The sequence below is a fragment of the Zingiber officinale genome, chromosome 5A, assembly GCF_018446385.1.
Source record: "Zingiber officinale cultivar Zhangliang chromosome 5A, Zo_v1.1, whole genome shotgun sequence".
Classification (NCBI taxonomy): Eukaryota; Viridiplantae; Streptophyta; class Magnoliopsida; order Zingiberales; family Zingiberaceae; genus Zingiber; species Zingiber officinale.
Genome location: NC_055994.1, coordinates 1175401 through 1190188, shown reverse-complemented (window position 1 = coordinate 1190188; position 14788 = coordinate 1175401). Strand labels below are relative to the sequence as shown.

Sequence of the window (14788 nt, the reverse complement as noted above, 5' to 3'; positions counted from 1 at the left end):
AAAGTTCTTTGGTCAAAATTTTATTCCCATTCAAATTCCGTGACAGTTTAACGGTGGTCTTCATTGCTCTAGACGGAATAACTAAAGTATTTTTAGGATTTAAAAATGAAAACCACGAGTACTTTGATCTTCTCTGTTACCATCATTTTATTTGGTCAAACGCTCTGATTTATTACTTCATTGAGAATAAAACAAGTCAAGAAACAAATTATAGTCAATAATCATGGTGGAAATACCGATTGCATGCAGAAGATCGAGCCAAGTTGCATAAAGAAGAAGAAAAACAGCTCCCACCGACTTGAATTATGGCTGTAAAGCAACCATTAGAGTTCCAATTCATGATGTCTAAGAAAGAAACTCAGATGACAAGACTTGTGTCCATTTGTAATTTCACAAAATTACTCTTTAATTTTGCAAGGAGGAAAAAGTAGGTATTTGAGGATGATGAATCATGATGCATGGTCGACCCACAAGATCTCACCAATTTTAAAGATTTATATATAATATTAGGATGAGGCTTTATTCAATTTGAACAGAAATCCGTTCAAACCTAGATTTATTATAGGATGAAACTCATAACTATCAAATTTCCAATAAGAAATCAACATTTAGTATTTTTTTTCAAAATCTCTAAATGTATGTATTTTAGTATTTTTAATAATTTTTATTTTTTTTATATTTATGGTATTTTTTATAGTTTTATTTATTATAAATCATAGTTTGTCTTATATATGATCATCTGTTTAACTATTTGAGGGCGATGATTTCTTCTCTTTTTATTTTTTCTACAAATTCTTATTAATCAAAGTTTGTCTATATAATCGTCTATGTAAGTATTTGAGAGCGATGATTTTTATTTTTTTCTGTAAATTTTTATTTTTTGTCGATACATAGGATAATCATTATTTCATCCAATCCTATCTTATGTGTCAAATCAAAGAGAAAAAAATCCTCTGATCTATTTTTTGTAGACCAAGAAATGGTTCATAATGTAATAGCAGTTGGATTACGATCGCGATTCGATCACAATTAGTTATGATTCTATTGAGTTTGGTATTTTAATTCAAACTATTTGTTTTTGGTTTAGTTGTTGTTTTGGCAATGTATGTGTGTATGTATTTAGTCCCACATTGCTAAGCAAAGAAGGTGGGAATACCTTATATATGGAGTCGTTCTATCCTTGCTTAGCAAAGTAAAGGGGGGTTTACACGCATGCGTGGGCCGAGCCCAAATCAGGTGGCTTCGGGGGGTTCGAGTCGAAAATCCATAAACCGGCGCGACGCACGCGATCATCGCGCACACTTGGGTTTGGTTCTGTCCTCGTAAGGAAGCAACGCGACGCACTTGCTTCAGAGTGTATAAATACACTTCTTCTTTCTTTCTTCCCTCTCTTCTTATGTTATGAGGCTTGGTTCTGCGATCTGAGGTTGAGTCGGAGTGCGGCGTTCGTTTTGGAGTGCACCTACGAGTGGTTGTCGGATCTTGGAAGAATTTTGTCGGAGAGCCTCTGCACCATGGGATACACGATTTCTCAACCTTACTCTTTTCATTTACAAGTTTATTTCATGTTTGCTATTTTGGTACAAATAGATTACTGTATTTACGTAATCAGTTTTACAACAGATTCCTCCTTAAGTTTACCTTCTCATGTAAATTATAGTTTGGGTCAGAATAAGAGGCCGGAGACTGCCGACGATGGACAGGTGGTCGGACTGCAGGGCGCCGAGCGGAGAGAGGGGTCCGGTCTCAATTAAATGCTTCTTTCTCCATCAGCCATGTGCAGGCCAAGTTGCTGGGCCGTATAAATTGGGCCCGATCTTATCACGATAAGATTCGGAATAGTTCGTCATTTTATTTTATTTTTTTATTCTTTTTGGGTTTCATGATCACCTTCCTTCTGTCTCTGTTCTTTTTGTCGTTAATTTATCGGCTTCTCGGCGGCAGCGACTATCGACTTTTTCCCCTTCGATCTCATCATCCTCCTCGACTCTTTAAAATATTAGAAGCGAAGGACAAGGACGTCCGCTGTCGTCTTCCGCGAACCGTATAATAATTAATTGCGAGCACGGCGAGCGCATTCTCCTTACTATAAACTATATATTCTAATTAATTAAGCACCATCATTTCCACCGGCACTGTTGGCGCATTGTCGTCACTGCGCATGCAGCGGCTAGCTGCCTGCATGCTTGAGAAATCGGGAGGTGGCTTCGGATGAGACGACGAGACGATCAGGAACTGACGACGGCACGCACGCAGGGAGGTGATAGAAGAAGTCGGAGCGGAGGACAAACGGGGGGCTGCAGCACGTCGTTGGAAATTGGAGCCGGGGCGTGAGGTCAAGGCGCATTGTTCCTTTGTTGTTTTTAACCTCCCATGAGTTAATTGTTGCTTGCGTTGGCCGGAACTCTCCCCCACCCTGTTCCTCGTCGGCTAGCGTCCGCCCCCACGCCACGACACCGCTGCCTCCACCACTGCTTCTGCTATTTTGTCACCGTATTGGATCGATGCGAAATGCGCATGCATGATGCAATTATATTTTTTACCGTCTACTTTCCGGAAGCAGACAGGATAAGGATGCCTCCAAACCTGATTTTATGCTAAGGCTGAATTAGTAGATGCTCGTGATAGAAGAAAAATTGAATCAAATCAATCACTCTAAAATTAATCCAGGTATAAAACAGTAAGATGATTAATTAGGCCGATTTTTTGGGTCACAATCTTCGATTGCAATCATTTAAATTGATGCATGCCCACAAATCCAAGTTTCATGACTAAGGGGATCACTAAAGACATTGACCGGACGGCACCTGAAATTGATTCATGCATGTTCAGTTGGTGACTGCTGTAATATTTTTGGACATGAATCACTGGCCTTTTCCTTCTATCAGCACCAATCGATCTATACGGAAATGGACCATTGATAGTACTCCGCAAATTGACGACGTAGTTGATATTTGTACATCGATTATTTTAATAAATTTTGAAATTAATTTTCAACGAATGTGACACGACGGCAAAGGGAGGTCCATGTACCGATGGAGGAAGGCCCACCAAAGATAGGACAAAGATGGGAAGAGCGGCCGATGTGGAAGTCATGGCAAATAGTCACCCAATTATTTGTCCGGCTAGATCGCTTGTCCGACCGAACGAAGGCAGTGCCTTAATATTAAGTCATACGTCCAAGAGGAGAACTACTCCAAGCGAGCGAGTAGGGAGTCCCGGTCGAGCGTCTCCCGCTTGGCCGACAGTGGCACCCCCTGTATAGCTCATCGTATATTTTTGGGAGTTTGTGCTGTTGATAACAGAACATGGTCAACACACAAATCGTACAACGGAAACTTTTCACTATCACATCAGGGATTTGCACACTCTGTTAAAGAAAGATATCAAGGATACTTTTCTGACTTGTCTTTTCATAGGATAATTGGAAAACATGCACGCGCTTTGAGAAACGTGCACGTACACTAAAGAGGAGTCCATGCATCGGTCAAGGTATGCGTTATTAGTGATCACGCTCTTGTTGCTGCTATAGTTCTCTTTGTTTTTAACTGTTGTTAGTGACTGACTTGAGTGTTAGAGGGTCAATGTCTGGAGCTCTTTCTTATCCTGATATTGATGTTCTTGATTTTCATACATTCAACCGCAGAGTCAAATCTCTAACTAGTTATCTTCATCGCTTTCGGATAAGATCAAAATGTAAAATATTTTGTTGAATATTTGATCCCAAAGGACTACTTTAAGTAGGCAGTCAGAGTTATATACTAAGGGAGTGGGGGAGGACCGAGTCAAGTTGAGTTTAATTTCAAATATATAACGAATGAACAAGGGGATTAATATCTAGCTGTTTGCGCCACCTGCTCCCGTCTAAACCTCATGACTCTCACATTGGCTACAAATTCTATAAGATGAAGAAACGAAGCGTTTTGAGGCGTTTCTTTTAGAAAGCGACGTACCAATTTTATTCCGGACCTCACGTCAATTCCAACTCCCCTTGCCGATGCAACGCGATCTTTGTTGCTTAGCTATCACGACGTGAACCATTTAAAACTTATGGCTCGCGATCCCATTATTCAACACTTTCCGTTTTATATATATATATATATATATATATATATATATATATATTTTAATTGAATGAATATTTTCATTTCATTTTATAGCGCTTCATCCTTTATAATTTGTCTATATGTAGAGCCAAAAACAGAATAAGAGAGAGCGCACGGGATCAAGAGCGAAAGAGAGAGAGAGAGCACGGCGCAGCGTGTGCCACAACACCAAATCAAACACCTCACACGCTTTTTAACCATCTCCTCCTCCTCCTCCTCCTGCCGCCATGCCGACGGCCGCCGGGCAGATCCAACCTCCCCGCCAATACCACCACGGCACGCACCACCTCGATTTCGAGTCGGCGATCGAGGTCCCCGACTCGCACGCGTGGCCGGACCTCGACGACCTCCCGTCGGCCGCCGCCGCCGCATCCCCGGGCACCTCCGTGCCCGTCGTCGACCTCTCCGTCTCCGTCGACGCCGTCCTCGGCCAGCTCGCCAGCGCTTGCGCCGCCTGGGGAGCCTTCCAGGTCACCGGCCACGGCGTCCCCCCCGGCCTCCTCCTCCGCGCCGAGGCCGCCTCCCGCCGCCTCTTCGCGCTCCCCACCAGCCACAAGCTCCGCGCCGCCCGCCCCGCCGAAGGCGGCGCATCCGGCTACGGCACCGCCCGCATCTCCTGCTTCTTCCCCAAGCTCATGTGGTCGGAGGGATTCACCATCGCCGGCTCGCCGCTCGAGCACGCGCGCACGCTCTGGCCGGCCGGCGACCCCCTCGCCTTCTGGTACCCCCATCAAATTAACGCGCTTCGCTTGCCTTTTTAAGTTTTCGATTGGTTTCGTAAACCTAAAAAAAAACAGGGTTTTTTGTTACCACAACCAACAGTGACGTCATAGAAGAGTACAGCGCACACATGCAGCAGTTGGCCCGGAAGCTACTGCGGCTCATGCTCTTCTCTCTGGGCCTCGACGACGACGACGACGACCTCGGCCCAATCCATGAGACCACGGCTGTGCTACATTTGAACTCCTACCCGGCTTGCCCCGACCCGAACCGAGCCATGGGTCTCGCTCCGCACACCGACTCGACCCTACTCACCCTCCTCTATCAAAGCGACTCGAGCGGCCTTCAAGTCCTAGAACAATCGAACCGATGGGTGACGGTCCCCCCCATGTCCGGAGCTCTTATTGTGAACGTCGGAGATTTATTTCAAATACTATCGAACGGTAGGTATAAGAGTGTCGTGCATCGAGCGGTTGTCGATCGATCCCGCCACCGCATTTCGGTGGCCTACATGTGCGGTCCGCAAAAGGACGCCAAGGTCTCACCCTTGGAGAAGCTAGTGGAGGCCCAAGGCAGGGCTGCCTACCGCGCTGTTACCTGGCCCGAGTACTTGAACCTCAAGGGCAAGCTCTTTGGCATGGCACTCGAGTCATGTCAAGAAGACATGCTAGTGGACGAGTGATGATGGTATTTTGTAACGGAGGATGCAATTTTATGCGCCTCCAACAGAAAAGTGTATGTGATAGAGTGTGAATATATTTGCCAAGGAAAAAAAACTGATGATTGATCCCTAAAATTCCCACTTTAATTGAACGTGTCACAAGTGACAAATGCATAGGGCATATCGAAAGGCATCGGCATTAATTGAGATGGCCGTGCCATTAATTAATTAAGAATGATCGTGATCCACTTTTTTATCTTCTTTTGGATCGTTGTCTTTTTCTTATTTTCTCTCCGGTTAGATGGGCATGAAAGAGACGAGGGTCACAGACTCTTTGGTGGATCATGACCTCTGGATCAGCCATCAACTCAGTTCAACGTGACTTGCGCTTGGAATTTAAAAAAAAAAACATTAAATGTGACAAATTAACTTTAATATTGATATTAATTAAAGTAAACTATATGTATGAAAGAAATAGAGTTTTAATATTAGTTACTTAGAAGATACAAAAACAATAAGTATATGTATGAAATAAATAGAGTTTTAATATTAGTTACTTAGAAGATACAAAAACAATAAGTATATGTATGAAATAAATAGAGTTTTAATATTAGTTACTTAGAAGATACAAAAATAATAAGCGTGATCAAAGATATCTCCGTCGGTTCTTTTTCAGATTAATATAGAAGAAATAAATTATGAATAATTATTAGTCTTAGACAATTAAATAATGTATTAAAGAGGACGTACTATACTACTAACTGAGATTTAATCCCATATTTTATGATAGTAATACTATGATGTACTTGTTAATTGTTCATATGAGAGAGTGCTATTCTTTAAAAATTTTCTTTCAAGAAAATTAAGTTGATAAAAGGTGATTGTGCTCGTGGGGCCGGATGACTACTAGTCTTTAGAATAGTGATTAATCATGGGACCGACACTAGGGAGGTTGTTAAAGTAATGGATCTATCTTAGAATAGTGAATAGCACATGTGTGGTAAAAAAAGTTGATTACTCACTCTTAGTATCCTTATCCATCTATTTTTTTGGTCAATATGAATAGGATAAATCACGACTGATGCTAACTAGTTAGTACACATGGCCATGGCCAAAATATAAGGAAGAGAATTCCCTTTAAGAAAACTAGACCAGAGGGAGGGAAAGAGAGGGAGAGGATAAGGGAGGGAAAGAGGACAGAAAATGATAAATAATAGAGAGAGGACAGAAGATTCTCTTTCCATTAGTTTGTCTCTATCAATCCATCGAAGTAAATATATTTTCTTTTCTTACTTTCTTCTCCGTCCTTCCCCTAGAATTAATCCTTACCTGCAGATAAATGTGTTTTATGGCGAATTATATCCATCCACACATTTTGTCTGCTCTTGGCTCGATGATCAATGGAATAAAGAAATCCAAAAGCAGTGATCTCACGGGGCTGCATCGTTCACAATTCATATCTACTACTATTCTGTATGTGTTAGGTTCCGTTTGATATGTATAATAGGATAAGATTGGGTTGATTAGAATAGAATTAAAGGTATGATAAATAATCTCTCTTGAGATTAAAATATTATGAATCCTACTTTTAATCATTCACAATCTTATCTCTAATCAACTCTATCAAACATTTGATTAAATTTTTTAAAAAAATATAATCCTATCCTATCATGCATATCAAACAGAGCGTAAAATCTTCTATGATTTATCTACTTGAATTTTATCGATGATCTTAGATCATTTGAAATGACCGATATCATTTTTTTATCATAGATAAGATGGGTCCTCATTCAGAACTAAAGTGTCATTTTAGGGTACTTTTTTTAAGGGAACATTTGGGTGGCTGGGCGAGGAGTTGCTCGTACTTCTAGATTTATCTCATGATCAATATATAGAATCGGACTGTCTGGATCACACTCATATACTTGAATTATCTTAAAAAATAATAAGAAGGTCCTCGTTCATCCCGAGCTATAGTACAGCGATAGAGTGCCTATGTAATTTTTCAAGTATTCATAATTTGATTCTCAATTACAGTGTATTGTAGGATATTTTCCTTCAGCGGGATGATAAATTTTGAATGTTGAGTTACTGACCATTTGTAAGTACTTTCAGATTTATCCCTAATAATCGAAAAAATAAGTATGGAACTGAATCGATCATCTTCAAAATTAATCGGTCCGATACCTATTGCAAGTTAAAAAATTATATTTTCAAACTTAAATAGAAAATTTGTATGATGTCAAATCGATCATCCAAAAATTAGTCGCTTGAATGATGGGATACTCAGTGATAACTAAAAAACAATAAAATGGTCCTCGTTCGGCTGTTCCATTCTTGGCATCATCCATCCCACACCAAAAAGATAGGTTCTTCCTTTTATTGGCTCACGCATTGTGGTCGGCAGATAAAAACTAGTCAGTAAATTGGTTTCTGGAGAAAATAGATCGACAGTCGCTTTTCCTTTTCCTACGCTAGTGCTGAAGCATTTGACTTCTCGAGGTTCTGAAAATAAACGTCCAGCCAATCCAGAATTACCGACATGCTTGTCCACACCATTAAAGAAAGCATCTCCAGTGGTACTTGCAGCAGACGCAATGTATTTTTCGCTGCTGATCTTTCTCCTTTATTTCCCCCTTTTTATCAGATCTCTGTTAACATCTCCAAGCGTTCTTGACAGGAACGGGCCAAGAGAAACTAGAAGGCCGGTAACTAATTATCAGTCAGTGCCGACTTAAGAAATCTTGTATCTCAATGCAGGGACCAAACTGATTGAAACTGTTTGTGCAATATCGCTATTTTCCCACCGAGAGAACTTCAATTTCTCCTTTATGTAGTAGATTTGCACAACTTTAAATGCACACGTAGTAGATTATACAACAACCTGTTAATTTTGTGCTTCCCAATTGATACGGAATGTTACGGGCAGATTCGGATATGACTTGACAGTTAAAATCAAGATGATATAACAATCAAAGTCAAAAGGAGATGGTAGTTAGCGTGTTACTCTCCGCAGGACTTTACTCTTTACCCAGCGCCAAGACATAGTGCTTCATACCTATATTAAGACATCTATTATATAACACAGTATGCCCATCACTTATACATATAGAAGATAAAAGTATATATCAATTCTTCTTATAAACTCGGTCGGACTTCCAGATCTCAATTTACCACTTCAAATGTAAGTCTTCTATCATATGAACGATTAGTTTAAAGTACCGATAGAATCTCTCGGGATTCAGTTCCCCATTTCTCAGAGGCAAGTATCTTGGTATATAATCGGTCGATCATAGAACCGACCGGACCTAGGGGACTTAGATTCATATTACTTCTAGAGAAGATCTCCAACATCACCTAGTGAATAACCAAGTGACTTAAGGGAAGGATGACTATATAGTCAGCTAGTTTAAAGATCCGGTCGAGATATCAGCAAACAACATGGTCAGAGAATCACAACAACCTGTTAGAGTGACAACCATTTTATCAAAGAATATTCTTCTATTGTAATATGAGCACTTACTAGAACCTTCTTTCAAGGTGACTTTATACTTTCCATCAGTCGACATATTATGACAGAATATTCCTTCAACCGCCTAATTAATGGCGTGAGTTATAAAAAGGGTACACATGTGGGTAACGAAAGATTCTTCGAATGGTGACTATACACCTCCCAGACTGTATGTTTTCCCTTACTTGACAACCTCTGACATTTGACATTCTTTGTCACCTCATGATTGTAGAGGTCATATGAGGTGATATATAAAGGGGGGCATCTCCATTGGCTAGGTACACGTCTTATGATAATCTTACTTACGTGCACGTATTTATTGTTAATCTCTCCCTTTTCCCGCTCGGACGCCTTACTGACTTGAGCGTCGGAGAGGCCTTGTAGGGATCCCTTCCCGAGTTTTGACACTAACGTTTTGTTTTCTCTCTTTGGTGTGCACAGAGAAGAAGAAAAGAAGCCCCTTTTCCCTCTAGTTCACAATCTTTTCTCGGTCAATCAAACAACCACTTTCCTAGCACACATTCTCTTCAGTTTTCAAACAGGATCAAATTTGGTACTGTCTGTGGAAACTTTCGCCTGAATCTAAAATGTAAAGATGGAAGAAGTTGAATGATTCACTGCCGCCACCCTATCTCAAGAGAATTTTGATCTACTGGTGACTGCTCGAGCACAAAAATTAATACAACAGCAGCAAGTAGTTGTCGTCGATAGACTGGTGAATGATTCGACCGCATCTCAGACGAGTCCCCATACTGAAAGGGAGACTCGTGTAGAAGGCTCAACCAGGTTTCAGCCAGTTCTTCCACTAGCGACTGTCGTACAACCACTCATCTAGTCGATCAACTTACCACCTGTGCCACCATCCTTGATAGCACATCACCGAACATTATTCCGCACTCCTTTTAAGGATATAGGCCGAGAAGAAAGGTCCTAAGTATCATCTTTTGGGGATGCACTCATGCGAGATGTGCCCAAGGGGAAAGCCCCGAGAGTTAGCGACTCCCTCGAGCGGGTAAGCATGTCGTTCTCTCAGGAAATATTGGGAGACAAAATGTCAAAACACTACCATCTCCCAATGCTAGGGGAATGTGGAGGATCAATTGATTTAGGAGATCACCTCCTCAAGTTTGAGAATGTCACCCTCCTTCACCAATACATGGACGACGTGCCAAGTGCTCCTCACTGCACTTTCTAACTCTGCACAAACGTGGTTCAAGTGATTGCTGGCCGAGTCCATTTGTTGTTTTAGGGATTTTCGTAAGGCTTTCTTTCATCATGTCATTAGCCGCCATCATTACAACAAAACTCCCCTGAGCCTCTTTTCACTCAAATAGGGGCTAAAGAGAACTTAGGGCCTACATCAAGAAATTAAACCAACTAACCATGGATGTCCCCTCAGCCACCCAAGAAAATTTTGTAAGTGCATTTTCTTAAGGGCTCGCAAATAATAATTTCTTTTGCTCCCTAATCAAGAGCCCCCTAGAGACTTCGACCATCTACTCGGTTGAGCAACCGAGTATATCAATGTCGAAGAGGTGCAATCTGCCCAAACGAAGGAAGTCGCCACGCCCACTCCAACGACCTCTGCAACCTCTAGTGCATCGCCGACCTCCCTCCCGCTGCCTCCACCTCCAGTGCATCGCCGACCTCCAGCCACCTCTCTACAAAGTGTTCCTAGTTTCCCCAACGTACACGTCAATACTTTATCTCTATATAGCTCTTAATCAGATTGTCCTATTTATTAGTTGAGTCTTACAAAGTGTTCCTATTTAGATTTGAACAATCACCGACTTACATCATGGTTTTTTTTCCACTTTTTAATTCTGTACCTTACATGTTCTACGCTAGTAGTGTTTCACAAGTAGTCGCATGTGCATCTTTTAGCAATTGTTCAATTTGGATCCATGCTTTTCCCTTGCAGTTTATTTTCCTAGCTGTTTTGAGAGAGATGTTTGCTTCTGACACAATAATGGATTTCAACCAAGTTCAAATACTAATTTGTTGAATTTTTTACAGTTACAAAACCCTGATGAGATACAGGAGATGTTAATTGAGTATGGACTTCCTATAAAAGGTTCGTCAAAACAAACTAATACTGATATGCAAATGATTATTAACAAAACTGAGTCCGAATTTGATGTTTGCTTCTGACACAATATGATTTTTTCCAGAAGTTTTTTGAATTGCGACTGATATGCAGTTTGTGCTCACCATCAAGATAAGGTTTCAGCTTGGACTCTAACCATGAAGGGTGAATCTACGAGTTGTCGTCATTTGAACTTTGAAGAAAATGAAGCTAGTCAGGAAGGTGACTTTGATGTTATTGATGAAGGTAATAAGATTCATATTGGGAATGTATGAAGTTTTAATATATCGAATTTTACTTTTTATACATTTTTCTTTGTTTGTTTGATTTTATAAGCTTAAACATTGAAACAGATTTGGATATACCACAATTGGGGTTGAAATTTGATACAGAAGATGTATATCAATTTTATTTGGCATATGCTAAAAAAGTTGGATTTGGCGTAAGGAGAGAAAAAATTCACAATGATAAATCGAGTAAATTACTTGATAGAGTTTTTTATTGTTGTGCCTAAGGCAAAAAAGGAAAAGACAAATGAGATCTTTATGTCAAAGCAAGTCGTGATGAAACTAGGTTTGGTTGTGAGGCTAAAATGAAGATTAGTAATCGAAAAAAAAAATAAGTTTACTGTAGTGCAATTTGTTAGAGAGCATAATCATTATCTCTCAAGTCCAAACAAAACTCACCTCTATAGAAGTCATAGAAATATATCTTTTTCTGCAGCGAAACAAATTGAGATTGCAAGTGATGTAGGAATCCCTCCAAAAGCATCTCATGATCTTATGGTGAGACAAGTAGGTGGGAGGGAGAATTTAGGATTTATTCCTAAGGATTATAAAAACTACTTGCGATCCAAAAGAATAATAAATATAAGAGTTGGGGATACAGGGGGTGTATTGGAGTATTTGCAGCAAATGCAGTTTGATGATCCTAATTTTTTTTTATGCTATTCAAGTTTATGAAGATGATTTGATTACTAATATTTTTTGGTCTGATGCTAAGATGAGAGCTGATTATGCTACTTTTGGAGATGTTGTTTGCTTTGACACAACCTACAGAAAAAACAATGAAGGTCGGCCAATTGTGTTGTTTGTGGGTGTAAATCATCATAAACAATCAATACTTTTTGGCACTGCTTTATTATATGATGAAACTAGTTTGACTTTTGAGTGGTTGTTTAATACATTAACTAAAGCTATGAGTGAGAAAAAACCAATTACTATTCTTACATATCAAGATACAGCAATGGCAAAGGCATTAGCTTCTAGATGGCCTAAAACACATCATCGTTTGTGCATTTGGCACATTAATCAAAATGCTATCAATCATTTGAGTGGAGTTTTTCTCAATTTAGAGACTTTGCTAAAGATTTTGCATCATGTGTATATGATTTTGATGAAGAGGAAGATTTTATTTTAGCATGGAACATGATGTTGCCCAAGTATGCACTTGAAGACAATAATTGGTTGAGGCACATGTACAACATAAAGGAAAAATGGGCTTTAGTATATGGACGACAAATGTTTTGTGCAGATATGACTATAACCCAAAGAAGTGAGAGTATGAATAGTATTATGAAAAAATATGTCACTTATAAACACAAGTTTTTAGACTTCTTCAATCACTTCCAAAGGCTCCTTGATGATCGTCGATATGAGGAATTAAAAGTTGATTTCAGATCAAGTACAACTGTTCCATATTTAATATTTCCAATTGAGATTTTAAAGCATGATAGTGAAATTTATACTCCTGAGGTATACAAGTGTTTTCAACAAGAGTGGTGCTTATCTCAGGATTCTAGTCTTGAAATTTGTGAGGATGTTGATACATTTACAAAATATAAAGTTACTCCTCACAAAAAGAGAAACCATCATATAGTTACACTTGATAAGAAGTCTGAAAAAATTGAGTGTAGTTGCAGAAAATATGAATTTGCTGGAATTTTGTGTTCTCATATTCTGAAAATATTTACGTGGAATAATATCATGAAGATCTCAAGTCAGTATGTACTGAAAAGGTGGACAAGAAAAGCAAAAATTGGATATTTTGAAGTTAATAATTCAATGACCAACAATGCTAGTTTGGATCTAAAAGTACTTCAAAACATGCGACACAAAGATTTGTGTGGGTTGAATGTTCAGTTGGTTACCAAGACAGCAGAAAGAGATGACACTTACAAGGTTGTTAAAGATGTTATGTTGAGCTTGTGTAAGATGGTGGATGATAAGTTACAAGTTAATAAATCTAATATCCAACATCAAAAGTGAGCCAAGAATCTTGGGAATTTGATTATGGTGAAGGGAACTCTACTGGAATGAAAGGAATTAAAACCAAGAAGAAAACAGTCTCAAGTAAAAGGTTGAAAGGTGGGTTAGAGAAGACTTTAAGGAAAAGAAAAGCATCGAGTAAAACAAATCAAGCTTCAACGATTGTAATGGTTTCTACTCCATAACTTTCAATTTTTTATTTATTTGGTATTATTTGTTGTTAACTATACATAATTTTTTTGTTTTAGCCTATAAATTTCATGCCAACAATTGGTAGCTCCATTGATAGTGTTAGTATGACTGAGACTCAATTCCCACCACTATTGGCATCACAACTTTCTCAGGTATTTATTTTTAATACAAGTTCATAATCTTTCACATTATTACTTGATAAAGCTAAAAAAGAAAAAGTTGAATTACCTGCAATACCATTAGCACCCTCAATATTCATTCCTCCTACTTGTACAACACTGTTACTTCCATGTTTCCCATTGCTGCACTAATTGCAATTGGAAATGCTTTCACTGATGCTATAGTTGCTGCATTTGTCATTGCTGCACTGATTGCAACTTGAATTACTTTCACTAATGCCGTAGTTAGCTGATTACTGCATTTGCCATTGCTGCACTGATTGTAACTTGAATTACTTTCACTGATGTTGTAGTTAGCTAGCTGATTACTGATGCTATTGTTAGTAGATTACTGCATTTTCCATTGCTGCACTAATTGCAATTGGAAATGCTTTCACTGATGCTATAGTTAGCTGCATTTGCCATTGCTGCATTGATTGCAACTTGAATTACTTTTACTGATGTTGTAGTTAGTTGATTACTGATGCTATAGTTAGCTGATTAGACCATTTAGTAATTTAGCTTGGTTTTTTAAATAGTTTACAGTTGAGTATACACTTGATAATACACTTGATACTATTATATCATAGGTGCATCAACCATCTCATCTTGGTAATTTTCCGAAAAATTACCTGGAATAATTCTACAAAAGGTATAGTGGTTTTTTTTGCTTTGGTTTTTTTTTAATAGTTTACGGTTGAGTATATACTTGATAATGCTTTACTATTATGTTATAAGTGCGTCAATCATCTCATCTTGGTTATTTTTCGACAATTTACCTGGAATAATGCTACAAAAGGTAGTTATTTTTACCGCAATGTAGTTAGTACAAAGGTATGGTGATTAAAGTATATATGCAATGTTGGAATTTTAAGTGTTGTTGTGTGATCCTGTCGGGAAGCTGAGAAGACGAACTTGCCGGTGTGACGTGTTTGAAAGGTTGACCGCATCCCCATGACCCGGTTGATGAGCTGTCTTCTGTGTTGACTAGTCTGTCAGAAGTCCTTTGGTCAACAACACCTGCAGTCAACGACCGGGTTGCCCCGATCCTGGTACCTCGATGCTCGAGGTGGATCCCACGAGCATA

The 14788-nt window shown here is 39.3% G+C and overlaps 1 protein-coding gene across 1 annotated transcript; it reads left to right on the top strand.

Annotated features, from left to right (window-relative positions):
• Positions 1-4206: 4206 nt before the first annotated feature.
• On the top strand, positions 4207-5623 carry LOC121982567 (gibberellin 3-beta-dioxygenase 1-like). Its single transcript, XM_042535719.1, has 2 exons — positions 4207-4827; positions 4929-5623. The coding sequence occupies exons 1-2, from the start codon at positions 4334-4336 to the stop codon at positions 5506-5508; spliced, it is 1074 nt and encodes a 357-aa protein (XP_042391653.1). The 5' UTR covers positions 4207-4333; the 3' UTR covers positions 5509-5623.
• Positions 5624-14788: the final 9165 nt, after the last annotated feature.

Coding starts and splice junctions, on each gene's coding strand:
- LOC121982567 (XM_042535719.1), top strand. CDS start 4,334: ATGCCGACGGCCGCCGGGCAGATCCAACCTCCCCGCCAATACCACCAC. Junction 4,828..4,928: donor GGCGACCCCCTCGCCTTCTG/GTACCCCCATCA, acceptor CACAACCAACAG/TGACGTCATAGAAGAGTACA.